Source organism: Lissotriton helveticus, chromosome 3_1, assembly GCF_964261635.1.
Source record: "Lissotriton helveticus chromosome 3_1, aLisHel1.1, whole genome shotgun sequence".
Taxonomy (NCBI): domain Eukaryota; kingdom Metazoa; phylum Chordata; class Amphibia; order Caudata; family Salamandridae; genus Lissotriton; species Lissotriton helveticus.
Window position 1 is genome coordinate 1,151,902,279 of NC_136061.1, and position 19,448 is coordinate 1,151,921,726.

The 19,448-nt window shown below is 45.3% G+C and overlaps 1 protein-coding gene across 1 annotated transcript in view; it reads right to left on the minus strand.

The window, feature by feature from the left end:
• Positions 1-19,448, minus strand: part of EPC2 (enhancer of polycomb 2) — a 273,887-nt gene that overhangs the window by 9,369 nt on the left and 245,070 nt on the right. The window contains exon 11 of the mRNA XM_078681762.1: positions 1,544-1,680. Within this exon, the coding sequence (XP_078537888.1) occupies positions 1,544-1,680 (137 nt within the window). The remainder of the gene's footprint in view (positions 1-1,543; positions 1,681-19,448) is intronic.

The following is a 19,448-nucleotide window of genomic DNA, read 5'->3' on the forward strand; positions in this document are numbered from 1 at the left end:
TGTTTTCCTATTATGTTATTGACTATTATACTGCTCCCATTAGTTCTGTTCAGTCCTGTTGCCCCTACCCCTGTCTCTGTGAAGCGCTCTGATATCTGTAAAGATCTTGTTCGCGCTATATAAAACTTTGAATAAATAAAATAAATAAACAACTGAACACATTCCTTCTTTATGCAAAATAGTATGTATTGCAGGTGACACTGCATCAGGTTGACACAGTAGAAAACATGCTCCTCTTCAATAATCTAGTTCTAGAATACTCTGTTCCCAAAACAAAGTGAATAATTTTGTTTTGGGCTAAACTCATTCACACACCTTAGTATTACCTGAGGTCAGAGCACGGTGCCCTCTAATAATGGTAAAAAGTCACTTAGGCCCCTGAACATCTAAGTAAACCGTGCAAAGGCTTTGGCTGATGCATGTAATTCTTTATAAGGAGCTGATGGCATTTGGCCACTAAGGTTACACGATCATCTGATTTTGAACAGACCTTGTATTTTCAACTGTAGGAAAGCTACAGTCACCGTTCCCAGATAAATCAGTCTTCTTCTCAAGGTCGGATTTTATTTCCCTTTATTCCCTGGGAATAGGGAGATTACTGGAGGAGAGTAGACTCTGTAAAACATCAAGTGAACTGTGCAGGAAAATGCGATCATTGCGGGTCTGCAGCGATGGGAAAGGTTGATAGTTCCACACATACAACTGAGAAATTATAGTTCCAAATCTCGAAGCGTTTGCAAAGAGCTCTTTAAATCCGGTGAGCAAGCATAAAAAGTACGATTGTCAATCATTTATACAAAACACAGTTCAGAAGACTGAAGTGGATTTCACCTTATATCTCTGAGACCTATCCTGTGGCACCAGTCAAAGTTTCTGATGCAGTGCAGCTGCATTTTTGTATGATTTAACAGCGAAATTACCTCAACGGAGGATGAAACAGAACTCAAGTTTTTGTACCAACTTTAAACACCTGCACTCTTGCCCACTCAACAGTACCATTTTTTTCAGCACAGAGGACGTACAGTTTAAAAGGTGTATTCTATACCTTAGATAACAGAAAAACAAGACTAAAAAGGACAATCTCCAATACAGGAGTATAAAGTTAAGGAAATTATACTGGCTCTGGAGGGTTTAACACAAGGATTCCAAATAGAAAAAGCAATAAGCTATCAAAAAATAGAAAACGCTGTCAAAAAATACTTTAAAATGCTGAAAATGCCAGAAAAGGCAAGACGTTTCGAGATACTTATGTGGAGACGAAAAATTGTAATCAAAACAGGTTGACAATGTAAGATAAATGCAAACATGAGAATTGTTAAAGTGTGTCCTCTATAAGATCATTTTGCACAGCATGCAAACAACCAGAGACCTATTGCTGGAGCCACAGGTCTCATAGTGAGCTTTCAAAGTCTACAATGAATGCAGTGGAAACCGATTAGGGCCCGGTCAAGAACTTCAGAATTCCAAATCTTAAGTAAATTATGAAATAAAGAGGACCTGCACAAAAAGAATTGGCAAAATGGTCCCTTATAAAATGCTTTACCTGTGCTTTTAGATGAGTTTGCTGCGAGGAATGCTGTAACTGCTTTTTCTGTTGAAGCTGAGCCAGTTGTTGCCGTTGCATTTGAGCTAGTTGCTGTTGGTGAGTCTGAAATTGTTCCTCCGTGATGCCTCCTGTGACTAGAGACAAAAATAACGTCAGACTAAAATGCTCACCAAAAGTAAAGCACACTGGCACTTTAGTGAAGCATCGAAAGGTGGTTTCAAAGAATCAAATTGTGAGACATTGACACAATTTGCTTCGAGAAATTTTAAACTATAGCACAGCACACTAAAATCGGCGTTTACATGTTTTGCATCAGGACCGATGCCTCTGTATGCCTTCACATCATTACGTGGCATGCAAATGCTGAACATGAATATGAAACAAATTAATCAATGAGGTTAATGCAGTACTTTTCGTCCAAAGGGCCCTTCCCTTCACAAAGTGTGGTAGGTTCTTTCGTGGGAACACGCTTAAAGCTCAACCATAAGACCGCGGGGCAGCCATTACAACAAACACATTTCTTTAGTTCTCATTCAACCTCTACAGACTCCTTCTGTAAACATTTAGTACTTGTAGGGAGGAATGTACTCACAAATACACAGGAAACAGTGAATTCGTTAGAGTGAAAGAACACTGAGCTAAGAGCACTGGAGAGAATATCTAACCTCCAAACACGGGAGTAGAGCTCGAAGTAGCAAAGCGTGAAAACTACTTCGGAATTGCAACATAAATGATTAACTTGACCCCAATCGAACATCACTTTACCAAATGGAAGATTTTGTTTAGAAGCAGGTGTACTGAGGATATGATTAAATGAAAACAGAAGTAGTTTACAAGTGGTTCCTTGAGGACCACCACTACAGAGATGTGTATATAAAAAACCCACAGGTATTTCTCGTTCGTTAAAGCACCAAGAATTCTGAATGCAATATACAATGTAAAGGACAGCAGCTACACCAGACAACATTTAAAAGCGCTTGCCCATGACCTACAAATGCATACTTCCTACATCCTAGATTAATTTCATCCTATACAGTCATGGTCTCAACTCCACCCCTCTAGCCACCCCCCACCCCCGAAGACTACATCCCCTACATTTCCAGTTTCCTTAATCCTCTCAATAGTTGCCTTTGTTGTTGTGTTTGATGTGTATATGCTATAAGCATTACTACTTTAGGAAAATGCTAATAAAAATCATTAAACTAAAAACAAGCAGTGGCAAAGTTAATAGTTCTTGCCTATGCAAGAGCCATCTGCTTTGCCAATATGTTTTAGCAATGTTGTACACCACAGTCGCTGCTGTTTCGCATGGCTAAAAGTTATAGCTGTAAAGGAGAGTGTAGTTTTATGAAGTGGCGTGGAGAGGAGGGAAGTGGAGTGTTGTGGAAGGGCGTACAGTTGAATGGCGTAGAGTGGAGTACAAAGTCAAAGTGTCAGAGTGTTGTGAAGTGATGTAAAGTGGAGTGGCATAGACGGTGTCGAGTGGAGTAGACAGTTATAAACTGGAGCGGGCTAGAGTAGACTGTTGCAGACTGGAGCGGGATAGAGAAGACTGTTGCAGACTGGAGCGGGGTAGAGAAGACTGTTGCAGACTGGAGTGGGGTAGAGAAGACTGTTGCAGACTGGAGCAGGGTAGAGAAGACTGGAGCAGACTGGAGCAGGGTAGAGAAGACTGGAGCAGACTGGAGCAGGGTAGAGAAGTCTGGAGCAGACTGGAGCAGGGTAGAGAAGTCTGTAGCAGACTGGAGCAGGGTAGAGAAGTCTGTAGCAGACTGGAGCGGGTAGAGAAGACGGTTGTAGAATGGAGCGGGGTAGAGAAGACGGTTGTAGACTGGAGGAGACTGGAGCAGGGTAGAGAAGACGTGTGCAGATTGGAGCAGGGTAGAGAAGACTGTCGCAGACTGGAGCGGGTAGAGAAGACTGTTGTAGAATGGAGCGAGGTAGAGAAGACTGTTGCATACTGGAGCGGGGTAGAGAAGACAATTGTAGACTGAAGCGGGGTAGAGTAGACAATTGTAGACTGAAGCGGGGTAGAGTAGACTTGTAGACTGGAGCGGGGTAGAGTATGCTGTTGTAGAGGGGAGCAGAGTAGAGTATGCTGTTCCAGAAGGGAGCGGAGTAGAGTAGACTGATGCAGAGGGGAGCGGGGTAGAGTACACTGTTGCAGAGGGGAGCGGGGTAGAGTACACTGTTGCAGAGGGGAGCGGGGTAGAGTAGACTGTTGCAGAGGGGAGCGGGGTAGAGTACACTGTTGCAGAGGGGAGACGGTTGCAGATGGGAGCGCTGTAGAGTAGACTGTTGCAGAGGGGAGCAGGGTAGAGTGGACTGTTGCAGAGGGGAGAAGGGTAGAGTAGACTGTTGCAGAGGGGAGCGGGGTAGGGTAGATTGTTGCAGATTGGAGCGGGGTCGAGTAGACTGTTGCAGAGGGGAGCGGGGTAGAGTAGACTGTTGCAGAGGGGAGTGGGGTAGAGTAGACTTGCAGAGGGGAGCGGGGTAGAGTAGACTTGCAGAGGGGAGCGGGGTAGAGTAGACTTGCAGAGGGGAGCGGGGTAGAGTAGACTGTGCAGAGGGGAGCAGGGTAGAGTAGACTGTTGCAGAGGGGAGCAGGGTAGAGTAGACTGTTGCAGAGGGGAGCGGGGTAGAGTAGACTGTTGCAGAGGGGAGCGGGGTAGAGTAAACTGTTGTAGAGGGGAGCGGCACAGAGTGGATTGTTTCAGAGTAAAGTGGAGTAGTGCAGTGGCCAAGAGTGGCGCAGAGTTGATTGGAGTGGTGAATAGTGGAGTGGTGTGACGCAAAGATGAGTGGTTCAGCGGCGTAGAGTGCAGGAGAATAGAGTGGTGCAGAGTAGAACAGTGGCATGTAGTGATATAGAGCCCAATGGTATAGAGTGCTGTAGCGTGCAGTGGCATGGAGTGCAGCGGCTTTGAGTAGAATGGTGTGGGAAGAATTTACGAAGAGTGCAGTGGTTTAGAGTGGAGTGGCGTAGAGTACAGTAGATTGTTTCAGAGTGGAGCTGTGCTGGGTAGTGTATAGTGGTGCATGATAACGTGTAGAGTGGAGAAGCATTGAGCGCAGTGGCACAGAGTAAAGTGAAGTGTTGTAGAGTGCAGTGGTGCAAAGTAGATTAGAGTAGATTGACGTAGTTTGCAGTGGCGTGGAGTAGAGAGATGCTTAGTGCAGTGGCGTAGAGTGGCAGAGTGTAGTGATGTAGAGTGGCGTAGAGGAGAGCGACATAGAGTGCACTGACAGTACAATGGCAGAGTTCAGTGGTGCAAAGTAGATTGGTGTAGAGTGCAGTGGTGCAGAGTAAATTAGCATAGAGTACAGTGGTGCATTGTGCATTGGTTCTGTGTAAAGTTGTGTAGAGTGCACAAGCATAGAGTGCACTGGCATAGAGTAGTAGAGGGGCTGAGAGCAGTGGTACCAAGTGCAGTAGAGTAGATTGTTTCACAGCAGTGTGCAGAGTAGAGTGGTTAAGAGGGGATTGGAATAGAGTGCACTGGCGTACAGCAGAGAGGTACAGAGTAGAGTGCCTTGAGGCACAGTGTAGTGGCACACAGTGCAGTGTTGGAGAGTAGGGTGGCAAAGAGCGGAGTGGTGCAGAGTGCTGTAGAGTGCAGTGGTGCATAGTAGATTATTGTGGGGTGGAGTGGTGCATAGTAGAGAGACGTGGAGTGGTGCAGAAAAGATTGCAATGACACTGAGTGGTGTGTGTGGAGTGGTGCAGAGTGCAGTGGCATTGAGTCGTGCAGAGTTGAGTGGGGTCACCTGAAGTATATGCATGGTTTGGTAGCGTACTGCCATTACATACAAAACATCTTCAACTGAAATGACCATTACATTTACATACAGTTTTACTGATAAAAGTATACAGCGCACAAATGATAATGTGTGGAAAAGTCATCACCCAATGTATTGATTTGATGGTCAGCACAGTTCATGTACAGTATTTAAATTGTATTGTAGGCTAGGGAAAAAAACATTGCACAGCCTTCGCCAAGACCCAGTAGCCAGCAAGAAATAAAGAAAAATAAACACCAAGCTCCCTGGAAGACACAGGCTGAAATTTGACCTCGGTATTTGAATGCACAGCAAAAGTGACGAGATAAGAACAAGATTTAAAGGCCTGTTTAAAGCTTGTGGAAGAATACAGTAAACAATTTTTGGGCAATGGGTGGGGTGAAATTGAGCTGGACAGCCTTAAGCAAATCAAGCTGGATAATGTAAGTTACAAACTAGAAAGCCAATGGTAAGCAACAGGCGGAATGCATTCCTAGGTCAACTTTCGTAATGTCCCAAATAGGTCTTTAGCAAATCAGACAGCTGTGCTGTCTGGTAAACTGCGACCCAAAAAGGACAGACAAAGTCACAACTTCAAGCTAAAATATGCTAAGCCATTTAAACACAGGCATTCACAACTGCTGTGAACATCTGGGGGGGGGGGGGAGCAAAATCGAACTGTGTTCTGCATAGAATGCACATTAATAAAAATAACAAAATGTTACAGTGTGGTGATGGAGTGCACTTTCAATGATTTTAAATCAGTACCTCCTGCATTCTAATCAAGCACTTCAAAGAAGGTTGACTGATACACGAAGCAGGTAATAACATGATATGCAATAGAAAAATACACCTCTGGGTGCAGATAGGCTCGCTCTATGTACAAGAACTGGTAACAGGCCAACAGACAACTGTGCTGTCAAGTCAGGCAAAGATAAACAAAAGAACAAAACGGATAACATTCAGTCTTCTACATAACGACCAGCTTATAAAACAGCACTGACAAAAACGGTCTGAAAATAAATTGCCTGATTAAAAAACATAATAAAACCAAATTGGCCCTCTGTGGTACGTAGCATCCCACCTGATAAAGGACTTTTGTTCATTCGTTCTTGTTAGACAGACTCCTTAGGGGAAATCAGCCCAAAACATTGCTTTGCCCTCCTAGTCTTTGATGACCGTCTCTGCCGACTCTCTCCGAATAACCTTAGGAAACAGGGCATGGCAGAGGGAAGATGCCTGTGCCTGCCTTACCCGCATTGGGCTGGGGGTGAGGATATGATTGGGTTTTAGTGCTGTACCTCCTTGCATCCTGTAAACCGGTACACTACATACCCAGGGCAAGCACGGCACAGGTTAAATAGTAAGATATAATACGTAGTGTGCCACCCATCAAAAAGTAGGCCTGTGAGGTGCCACAGTGTCCCTGCCTAGGTAGGCATAGCTTAAGCCACTGCAAAACACACAAGATGATGGACGGAATGTTGCACAATGGCAAAACATTCACCCCCAGTCACAGATCTGGGTTTAATCCATCGTTATTTTGCTCACCAAGCCACCCCAGTTCAGATATGGCCATATGCAAATCGGGCTGGACTGTTCCCATGAGGCACAGGGTCAAGACTGAACTGCCAAGCCATGTCTTCCCTGGACCGGAATCAAGCATCCTAGGACCGGTTTCTGACTATCAGCCGTCTTCAGCCAGGATAGCTTGACTCCAGTGGCTTAGTGAGCACGGGACCCACATCTGGGCATACCCTTCCCATATAGGGTGAACAGCAAAACACACAAGATGATGGACGGAATGTTGCACAATGGCAAAACATTCACCCCCAGTCACAGATCTGTGTTTAATCCATTGTTATTTTGCTCACCAAGCCACCCCAGTTCAGACATGGCCATATGCAAATCAGTCTTGACCCTGTGCCTCATGGGAACAGTTCAGCCCGAACTGCCAAGCCATGTCTTCTCTGGCCCGGAATCAAGCATCCATTTTGCATAGCTTAAGCCACTGCCAAACTAGAGTGGGTTGTCCCAGAAGATTAGGAGGACCCCCCCCCCCCCCCCCCCGGAAAGCCATGATTTTAGGCTGAAGGCAGGGCAAACACAATGGTGTGATGTTCCAGTACACGGGCTGGTGTGTACGCAACGGCCCGGATGCTGTTTCGGATACATGTCCCACCTGCCGTGACAGGCAGGAGGATGAGCCCCGGCACCTATGGCACGTTGTATAAATCCCCGGCCTGCCACTGCAGGCTTATGAGCGTACACCTGCATCCCAAGGGTTCTAACCTCTGGGTCAGGCCTGCCGTGCGCTTGCATCCAAGGCGCTAGCGGCAAGGTGCCCGGTCTGCCGTCGCTCGACAGGTGTGCATAATCGTACCCATGAGGGTGCCATCCAGAGTGGTGTGCGCGCACTGGCACGATAAGCCGTACCTTGAGGCGTGAAAGCACGGGCCCTTACTATTCATGTTGGGAAATGGTGCTGATTCCATTTCTGAAACACAAGCATCTCTATCATTGAAGACTGGTGGATGCGCACTGACATTGATTATTAGCAAACGCATGAGCAGCTTGCCAGGTTAGGCCGCTCGGAGTGCTCACCGGCACCAATGGTGCCCATGCTTGTGTGTGCCCCGCCTGCCAATACAGGTTAGTGTGTGTGCTCACAGACACGGGTATGGGTTAAACCCGTGTCAAGTCTGCCGTGCAGACTCTGGTAGGCGCACTGGCACCACTGGTGCTGGGAGCTATGTGTCCCTCCTGCCATTGCAGTTCGGGTGCGCCATAGCACACGTGTCCAGGTAGTGAGGTGTAGGCATGTGTGTTTTCACTACCTACGAGTCCTGCTCTGCCCAGAAGCTAATATGGGGAAGTGGTTGACGATAGTTTGCACTGCAATGGTAGATTGCGGTGGAGCAGCCTCATGATACTTCTCACCAGTCAATGGATCCCTGAACATCGATATCATCTTCCACACCTCACGTAGAGCACAATGGAGAAAAGCGTTCCTCACCCTACTCACCGTCTCCACCACCAGGAAAACGGCTCATGGCCTAACTCTCTCCATCACTCCATCCCAACTCTTCTCTGGCAGAACCACCATTACTATCTACAATAACGGGATTATCCTAATTCAATCCACAGACAAGAACCTGGAACTACTAGACAACCTTTTCCCCAAGTTCAAAGAGCACCTTTCAAAGCCCAGGACCTCCACCCATATCTCCTCCTGCACTATCACTCCTGACATCTCAGCCCTCACCCACAACCCCTCTAACCTAGCTCAATATCAGAACGACACACACCCCACCTCTACCCCCAACACCTTAGGCGATCACCTACCTACAGCTACCACCACACACCCCTCAATAACAGTCACAAATCTCTCCCCCTCACACAATAATGGCCCCCCTAACCTCAACACTTGGACCCCCAAACATACCACTCCCACCACTCTCTCCCCTGACACCACAGCTCCCACCCACAATACCGCTAACCCAGATCAGCACCAGTACGACACGCATAATGACAAGTCCCACCCTCTGTCCCTCCCTTCTCTCAGTCCCCACTATCACCCGCTAATTAACGATACAGAGCACACCACATCTATTACTATAACTCCCCCTCCCCACGACAGGACTATCTCCAACACCATCTCCCCCCTCCCCCCACTCTCAGCCCTCACTACCCCTCAGGCTCCCCCATCACCACCAACATACACTCCACCTCCAACCCGCTCACTCCGTTTGCCACCAAAGCCCTCCTCTTTGCCACCAACATCCTCCATACCTCATCCACACCCATCGCCCCTATACCCTCTTTCCTCCCTAACACCAACCCATACGCCGGCACCACGGAACCCTGCATGAACACGAATCCACCCCCCCACCCGCATGCTAATGCACAGGTCAGCCACCCACCCATGACTTCCTCCCCCAGCACTAACACCTATCCCACGCTGGACAAGATTATGTCCTCCCTCCTCCAGCTCAAAGAAGACTTGCTCACCATCAAAGAAGACATTCACACCATCAAAGAGCTACTCATCACACCCCCCAGACACACCCCACTCACCAACACCCGCCCTCTCAAATGGCTCCCCACCCGTTCCGTTGACGCTTCCAAGCTACACCCTTCGCACAGGACCGCGATCCATGCCCACAATCGCAACAACCGCACCCGCTGCCCACACTGGAAGGCGATCCCTGCAGACAATCGCAACAACCACCCCCGTCGCACATGCACCCCTCTGTCGGATCTCGACATTCTCAACCTCCTCCGCTCCTACGACCCAGCTCCCCTAAACGACACAACCGCCACGCACCTCACCATTCCCACGATACACTCAAAATTCCGTAGACCCCACCCACTAAACAACAGAATCTCCGTCCTGAATAACCTTAGAGAAGTCCCCCTCTCTCTAGTACCCTCCACCTCCCCTGACAAACCCCGTCTCAAATGCACACTCAACTGTAGATCGGCTCCTAGACACTCCTCCGCCATCGCCGATCTCATCCTATCATTGGACCTTGACCTAATCATCTTGACTGAAACCTGGCTAACTGAATCTTCCACACCTATAATGGACATCCTGGTTCCCCCCAACTACCACATCATTAGGCTCGACAGGTCTGGCAAGATAGGTGGTGGAATTGCATGCATATACAGGAACAACCTCTCTGTTCTGAAAGTCTCCGCACCTTCCCTACCCTCCCCAACGTCATGTGAATACATTTGCCTCGATATTATCAGTGAAGGCAAACCGATATGCTCTCTTCACCGCATCTACCACCCACCCAGAGACAACCTTACCTTCGCCCAACAAATCATGGACATGATTTCAACTAACGCCGGACGACAGCTCACCCAAATATACCTTGGTGACTTCAACCTCCACTGGAACGATCGCAATGATGCGGTGGTAAATAGTCTCAAAAATTTCCTCAAAGCCCTGGACCTCACACAAGTATGCAACAGCCCGACCCATGAGAAAGGTTCTATCCTCGACCTCATCATCGCCAAAGAGGACGCTATTCTACTTGAATCTATCCAACCCTGTGACTGGTCAGACCATCATATCGTCACATTCTTCATCAATGAAAAAATCAAACTCAACACGACTCAATCCTCCAGACCTAAAATATGGAAAAGAGACCTGAAAAAACTCAACCCAGACTCCCTACCCCCGAACAGCCGCGACCTACTGCTCCCTCCTACGGGCGCTACAGACGTCCAATCCTTGACTGATCAATATCTAAATGCGATGACGTCAATAATTAATGAGGCTGCTCCCATGCAGCTAAAAAGAGTCTCCGCTAAAATATCCAATCCGTGGTACGACCGGAGTCTCAATGAAGATAGACGAGCCATGCGAATGGCAGAGCGCACTTGGAGAACAGCTCCATCGGCACTGCACCTGAAAAGACTGAAGAAAAAGAGAAACGCCTATTTCAGGAAAATAAAGCGCTCAAAAGCAAACTTCTTCAGCCTCCAGCTCGACCAAGCAAAAAACACACCAAGTAAACTGTTTGAGCTAATCAGAACACAAGCCAAGGAACAACCCCAACCTATCAGCTCCTTTGACAAAGCGCCCTCTTGTGAAGACTTCGCAGCTTTCTTTACACACAAAACTGACAACATAAAGAGTGATCTCAGCATTGACGCAAGCCACTACAACACTCCCAACTGCATAACACCCACTGAACTAAAAAACAATGCTACGTGGTCATCCTTTGACACCTACTCTGAAGAAGAAATAGGCAAACTGCTCAGCACCTTGAAACCGTCCAATCACCTCACGGATCCCCTCCCTGCCAACGCTGTCAAAGACTTCACCCCATGGCTCCTTCCACTGTGGACTAAAATTATCAACAGCTCGCTACAGCAAGGATACATCCCTGACTCCCTCAAAGTTGGACAAGTCACACCTTTACTAAAGAAACCTTCCGCCGACCCATCCGACCTAAACAACTACCGTCCCATTACCAATATTCCCACTCTCGCCAAACTATTGGAAAAATGTGCACAACTGCAGCTGACTAAACACATTGATCAGTTTGATCTCCTCAACGCTCATCAATCAGGCTTCTGAGCAGGACACAGTACTGAAAGTGCTATGACCCACATAATTGATGACGCGCTACAAATGCTAGATCAAAATGATACCTGCCTCCTCATCCTTCTTGATCTCTCTTCAGCATTCGACACCGTTAAACATGAGAACTTACTCGAACTTTTGAACACAAGAATGGGTCTATCTGGGACTGTTCTCAAGTGGTTCACCTCCTTCTTACACAACAGGTCGCAGAAATTCAAGAGTAACAACCTAATGTCCTCGCCAATACCTGTTACGTTAGGTGTCCCTCAAGGATCCTCCCTTTCACCAACTTTGTTCAACCTAGTTATGGAACCCCTCACCACCTTGCTACAAGCATCCAATGTACTTTTTCACATGTACGCAGATGACACCCAATTATATCTCAAACTACAATCTCCCAATGACATTTTACTCCTGAACTCAACAATCAGAAGCACCCAATCCTGGCTTGCCAATAACCATCTCAAACTCAATGCCCTGAAAACAGAGTTCCTTTTGATCTCACCTCCCGCGAAGATCTCTACTTCCCAAACGTGGCTTAAACAGCTAACTGCACTCAATGTCCTACCCACCATCGTGGACTCAGCAAAATCTCTGGGCATAACTCTCGACTCCAATCTCAACATGCAGCATCATATCAGCAAGGCTACTAAAGGTGCGAACTTCCAAATCAATACACTGAGGAAACTGAAACCCTTCCTACCAGCCAAAGACTTCCAAACTGCGGTACAAGCACTAGTAATCCCGCGAATTGAATACGGCAGCATCGCCCTCTGCGGTCTCCCACTAACCACTTCTGCACCCCTAAGAGCCTCTCTAAACGCTGCAGCAAGACTCATCACTGGGTCAAAAAAACACTCGCATATCACCCCCGACTTGAAAGCCCTGAACTGGCTGCCTTTTGAAGCCAGAATACATCTGAAAATTGCCTGCATGACACATAAGGCTATACACTTGAGCTCTCCCGGATACCTCAATCAGAAGCTGTCAATCTCTGGCGGCTCTAGATACACTAGAGGCACAAACAATCTGCTGCTAAAACCTCGAAGATTCAGGAAGGAAAAAACGTATAAGCGCTCTTTCTCAGGAATGGCACCCAGGATCTGGAACTCACTCCCTCCTGAAACAAGGCTCATCTCCTCAATCACACTTTTTAAGAAAGAAGTAAAAGCTCTTCTCATGGCCAAATACACTTGAGCTTTCAACTTGAAACTATAAAGGATCGGCACCGATCTATATTACCCAGCTCGATCCCGATGACTGTGTTTTTTCCTGTATTATTCTGCTACATCCCTACGAATATGTGTTTTACCTTTATTATTGTTTCCACCTACTATTATGACTATGTACTTGCATTATTGTTTCACCTGTACTATTATGCTCCCTCACGTATTCTTTCTTTTGTTTGGTATTCCCTGCTCTGTAAAGCGCTCTGATATCTGCAAAGATCTTGTTCGCGCTATAATATAAAACGTTCAAAATAAATAAATAAATAAAATAAATGATGTTTCAGATTAATGGATTTGCAGTGCCAAAGCCTTTCTATCAGTAAAGAGGGTTTTGGCATAACTCGCTTACAGATGTCACTTATACAGTATGGACACTTCTATGCTTGAAAAGTCTCTGGGGCCATGGTGTCTGGCTTAAGTGGACACTAGGGGCCGAGGGGAGCACATCTGTGCATTCCCCAATCGACAGCCATTAAACATAGGCAACCACGGGAACGCCAGACCTCTGTAATTGGATAAGGAATTGTTTAAAGTGTGTATACTAGTGAAATCATAACAATACGAGTGGTCCTAGTACTCCTAGTAATATTTCGGATTGTGTTTTATGCCCAAAAGTACATTATGGTAATGTTTTATTGATTGAATATGTGTATTGAATATAAAAAAATACATTCATCCTGTGTGAAGTCTCTTGTGTGACGCTCAGTGCCTTTATAGCGAGTTGCTGCTGTGTCTTTGCTTTACACATTAGTGAGCCTGACTGCTCAGTGCCAAGCTATCCAAGGGGAGCACACATTATACAGAGTGTGTAATCACCTGCCCTTGATGAGAGTGGTAGTTCTGCCTGGCTGGAGGCATCCCTTCATCCAACCAGACACTGCCAGTTCCAACAGTTCTGCAATCACGATGGTTTCTAAGAAACAGTAGACACAGATTCTAAACATGTATATTCCAAAATATTCTAGTGCTGCAATGGACTTTCTTCCAGACAGAGCAATATTGTACAAAAACAATGGCTTAAGAAGTGCCTTGTTAGCAGCACAAAAACAGAGCATTTCTATCACTGCCAAAAGGGAGGGTCTTCATGTGTCAACCGGAACATGTTAACTTTCTAAGAAAGAGTCAAAAGGTCACGGTTACCACCAGAAAGGACTTCTAGGGAGGTTCAATTACATCCAATAACTAGAAATGAGTGAATCACAACTGTAATTATATCCAGTCGACTTTAGCCAAAAATCAGCAAGGTCGAAGCGTGGGTAGGTGTGAACATGAACGATTCCTCCTATTGTAAAAATATTTAAAAAAAGAGATGGGGGGGGGGGGGGGGGGTCAATCATCATTGCTGGGGTGACATGGTCCTAGGATGCAAATATTTTGGGCTAAACAGGAGCCATCAAAATGATTTTGAATGCCATGTAGCTCTTGATAAGTTTAAGAGTGGGAATTAAGTGCCAGGGATATGCTGCTCAGAAACAAAATGGTTATGTACCAGTAGGAGTAGTTTTAGTAGTTTTGCAGCTTGAAGAATTTTGAGCATTCACATGCTGTGCTTTATTCTGCCATCTAGTGGTTGGGTCAAGAATCAACTGGTTAGTCCTTTTCTTTCTCTTTTTTGTTTTGTTGGTTTTGGGCATCATCTGCAGCCATTTGTGCCAAGCCCATCCACCCATGACGTCAGACATGAGTCCTGGAAGACCATGTGCATGGTTGTCATCATTAGAGTCTTTTTCCCATTGGCGACTCTTCCGGTCTTCTTTTAGGTTTTAAGGCACTGCAGTATGTTACCCTTCCTTGCTCTACCGCATTTCTTGGGGAGGTGGAGTAATGCATGTAAATCCAGAATATTCTTTAAACTGCAAAACTACTCCTACTGGTAACTATTTAGTTTTGCAGCATTAATATGCTGTACATTGATTTTGCCGCGGTATCTTTGATCATTCTTGAAGGTGGTGCTAAAATGAGGTTGAGCTTGCAACTTTCAGTACTCTGTCCCACATGTGCCCCGGTTTACTTGAATTGTGACACAGTATTGTTTTGCGAAGGTGTGGACTGATGATCATGTGGCTGCCATACATATGCTGCATATGGGCATATTTGCTGGAAGCCAAGGTGGCTCCTTATTTTCCATTGTTGTATGTGCTACGGGTTTTGCCTAGAAGCACACTGTAGTATCTTGGTATTCTCTATGCTGTCCTTCTCTACCTCTAATAGAATGTTCATGTGATGCATCTATCAGAATGTTGGTGATCTCCCTGAGAGTTTACAGTTGGCTGGGCTGAGCACCATGATGGATGCTCCTGGTGGGGTTTCTCTGTACATCTTGGATTAAAGCGTCTCTTAAATACTACATCACTTGTGGACTTATCATCATTACATTTATGGCGACGATCTTAAGAAAGAACCTACTTTTCTCAAGTCAAGAAGTACTTCAAACTAGAAGAAATCAAGAAAGAAAACTACAAATTAAGAAAGGACCTCCTGCAACAAGAAAAGCTACCCCAACTGCCAGCATGACCCCACCAGTGACCTACAATCGGTCGCCCACAGCAGTCTGGCAGGCGTCCTGTGTATCAGTGAGTCTACAAATTTTAACTTGGAGCTGTGCCCTGACGCTGGGTAAGCCAGTTTGTTTTGACTTTGGGACTCACGCTGTATCCTCACATGAGGGTAAGCATTTTATAGGGCAATTTTGCATTTTGTCCTATTTACAAGGAGAGTCTACGTTATGCTGTGTTGGAGCTGTGCCCTTTAATGGGTTAAATCAGAATCGTTTTTGCTCCTGGCTCATCCTTTGTTATGCCTTCACATGAGACTAGGCATTGACTTACGCTGTTTTGGGAAGAATTGTTTATGATCTACTATGGATTTATCTCCTGCAGTGTCTTTTCTCGTTTGACAATGGATTTATTTAAAGGTTTACTTTGCCAAGAAGACATTTTTCGCTGCAGAACTGGCCTCATGTTTTCAATGAAGTTCTGACACTTTTCCACCATGGCTTATTATTTATTTTGTACATTAATATTGCCTTTATTTAACGAAAATCGAGCCACTGCAGCCTTTGTCAGTTAAACGGTCCTTCACTGTTTAAATATTCAGCGCGTGTGTGCACGCTCTTACCTGCTGCCTTCATGAGAGTTTAAGTGACGCCGTGTGGAGCTTCTGTGACGCGTCGTCATCTTCCTGTTCTCCCGATGTGGAAAAGCGCTGTGAGCCAACCAGCTGTGCGTCACTGTGCGTGCCACCATGTTTTCTTGGGAGCGCTGCTCACGTCGTTTAGAGTTCTAATGCTAACCTTTGCGATTGGAAGAGCTTATCTGTTGGGCGAATCATCACGCGTCTGAATGATCTTTCTTCACATGAGCAGCGTTCATCTTTCTTATTTGTAATGCGTGTGTCCCGATGTTTCCTTCACGGTGATATACGCACCTGCAACGTGTTTATAAAGCGTGTGTCACGATGGTATGGTGTTCCAGCTGACAGCAAGTCTAGTGAAATCTTTTTCTCAATTTAAACGGACCTCCGTCATGAAACTAAGGTACTGTGCATTTTTTTTTTCTTCATTGGAAACGACGGAGTTTTTTTTTTCAAAACGCTATCTAGAATTCTTGTGTCACAGCATTTTAAATTTGGATATTTTTCGGGGGCAAGGATCGAGCTCCGGTGTTGCCTCCACGTTGTCTCCACATTGCCTCCACTTTTACACGGTGACAGGCACACCAATTACATTAAAGGAATAGTGTTTTGTCTTAATTAAATCTGCTAGTCTATTTCATTGCGGTGACAGGCACGGCTCTGTCATTGCGTTTTTTCAAGCTTTAACAAAGAAATGGGGGTTAAGAATATATTTTTTCTTCATTGTCATATGAAATTTTTCATTGTAAAATGTTTTATTTTACAGGTTTATGTGAATTATATGCCTTGTGTATTTTTTACAGTATGCTAAATTTCCATAGAATTCGTACTTTTTAGCTGTGGTTAGCATAGGGGTGGGTTTTTAGTCCCATTTCCTGTTAAAATACGTTTTCCCTTTCTTTGTGTTGGGGGTGGGTTTTAAGTCCCGTCACCCCAGTATGCCAGTTGGCATAATGTGTTCGCTACATTTACTGTGGGTTTCAGTCCCACCTGTTTGATTTGTTATGGGTCCCAGTCCCATTGGGTTTTAGTCCCATCTGTGTAACTTAAATGTTTGTGATGGGTTCCAGTCCCATTTGCTTACTGTGGGTTTCAGTCCCACCTATTGGGTCTCAGTCCCATTTGCTTACTGTGGGTTTCAGTCCTACCAGTTTAATCTGCTATGGGTTTCAGTCCCATTTGTTTGTAGCGGGTTATAGTCCCATCTACTTAATTTAAATTACTGTAGTGGGTTTTAGTCCCACCTGGCACTATGTCAGTTGTCCACACGGACCTCGTCCTTTTTTTGTCTTATGCCCTTTTGGGTGTGCGTATTTTGTCTCCTTCAGAGGAGCTATGCTTGGGTTATAGTCCTATAGCATTATTGTGTTTTTATTCACTTATGCTGGTTTACCAGTCATTTTTAAGAATCTAAGTTTTTAAAGTTTTACATCCACATATTTAGCTTATGTTTTCTCTATTTATGTGCATTTATGCTTTCTATGCTAAATATGTTAAGATTTGATCTAGTTTTATTGCAACTGTTTGCACTGTTATCTCTTGCATTACGTTATTGTATTTTGCTTAGAGGTAATAGTGTTTTGATGAAGTTTCACCTCTACTTTTCCTCATCTTCCTTTTTCTTAAAATAAAGATTTCTTTTGTTCCTTTTCTTTTCTATTGCATTCCTTTGTTTTCTTCTTTTTAAAGTTCTGTAAGAAGAGGATGGTTCATACGTTTTTTTCCATTCTTCTTTCTTTGTCCTCTTTTATGAGTATTTTCTCTTTCCTGTTCTTTTCCGCTTTTGCTCAATTCTCTTGCTTTCATTTCCTCCTGTTCTCCGTTGCTGTTTTTAGCTTTTTGTTTTCCGTTAGGAAGAGAGGATAATGTAGTATCTTGGTATTCTCTATGCTATCCTTCTCTACCTCTAATAGAATGTTCATGTGATGCATCTATCAGAATGTTGGTGATCTGCCTGAGAGTTTACAGTTGGCTGGGCTGAGCACCATGATGGATGCTCCTGGTGGGGTTTCTCTGTACATCTTGGATTAAAGCATCTCTTAAAAACTACATCACTTGTGGATTTATCATTACACACACATACTTTTTTTTAGCATCATTGGATTGTTTGAACTATCCACAGTGCAATGGTGCCCTTCGTCATCGGTGAGCTTTTGTTTGAATCTGCTAATGGTAGAAAGAACAGACTTCTGCTTCTGCTCGCTCTTGTCCTACATCCGAGCCCTGCGTACGTCTAGTGTTTGCAAAGTTCTTTCAACTTGTTTATGGTTGCTTTAAGAAGCCCGGCAGCTGGATTGCTTGGTTCATATGGAAATGTGAGATGACCTTCAGGAGGAAGCATGGGTTGGTCTTCGTGATTACTCTGTCCTAATATATTTGCAGGTAGTGCTCTTGGGTGGTTAGTGTTTGCAGCTGCACAGTGATGTGATGGCGATTCTGAAAGAGGTTTTCAAGGTCAGGAATCGTAGTTCTGCCTTGTGTAGTGGTTCAAAAAGGTGACTATTAGTTGTGTTAACACCAGGTTCCAAATTGGCATTGGTGTTGATCTCGGTGGAGCTATTCGTTTTTGCTCCTTCTAGGAGCTGTTTCGTAACATGTGCTGTGAATAAGCCTCTTTATGTGGCCTTGTGTAGGCTACTATTGCTACCAAGTGTACTTTTAGTGAGGCATATGTTGGACTGTTGTCTAGCAGGTACGTCAGGTATCTGATCACTGTAGTGTCCTCTGTTGTGGAATAGTTCTCTGTAACACAGGCATACCTGTGCCATTTTTTCAGTGTAGCATTTTCTTGTACTTGGTCTTGAGTTGGGGTTGAAAGCAGACCCACTGACAGAAGACGTCTTGGAGCACTAGCTCATTTATTTCCCACTTGTGTGATGCAGATGCTTGGCATGTCTGCTTCTCTGTGTTCTACGTCTGGCTTCCATAGCCCCAAATCTGAGTTTCCCCATGGGCATCCCCCAGCCTGTGTGGGATGCGCATGTGGTGATGGTCACTGTTGGAGATGGTTGTGTTAAAGGTCTGCCCACTTTTAGGTTGTCCACGTTTCCCCGTGACATCTCTTCCTGCACTCTTTGCATTACAAGCAACAGATCTTTGCAACTCCCAGTTGCGTGTGACCATTGGTTTTGGATTTACCCTTGTAGTGGTCTCTCATGTAGCTGTGCATGTGGGATCAGTAGGTTGCATGAGGCATCATTCCCATCATTTTCTCCACAGTTCTCACTCTCGCCATGTTATTGATTCTTGCTCCCAGGAAAATCTTCTCTCTCTCTCTGGTCTCATCGAAGACCTTTCTAGGCCGATTCTGAAACCTAGTCCGTGAAGCATGCTTATTGCTGTCCTGGTGTCTTTGCATAGCGAGTACGAGCTTGCCTGGATTAGCAAGTCGTCTTAGATGGGCTGCCATTTAGGCTGAACATTCTGTGAATACAATGGGTGCAGAGTTGATTTGCGGAGGGGAGCACACCTGAATAGAGAGTGGTTCTTGTTGACTACGAACAATGTATACCTTTTATTTTTGCGGTTCATGTGATTATGTAGTTCAGCATCCTTTAGGTCTACGGTTGCTATAAAGTCCTTTTCCAGCAGCGCGGGATGACCTTGGTAGAGGTAGAGTCTTTAGAAGTTCACTCTGTAACCATGTTGGATGATGTTGAGG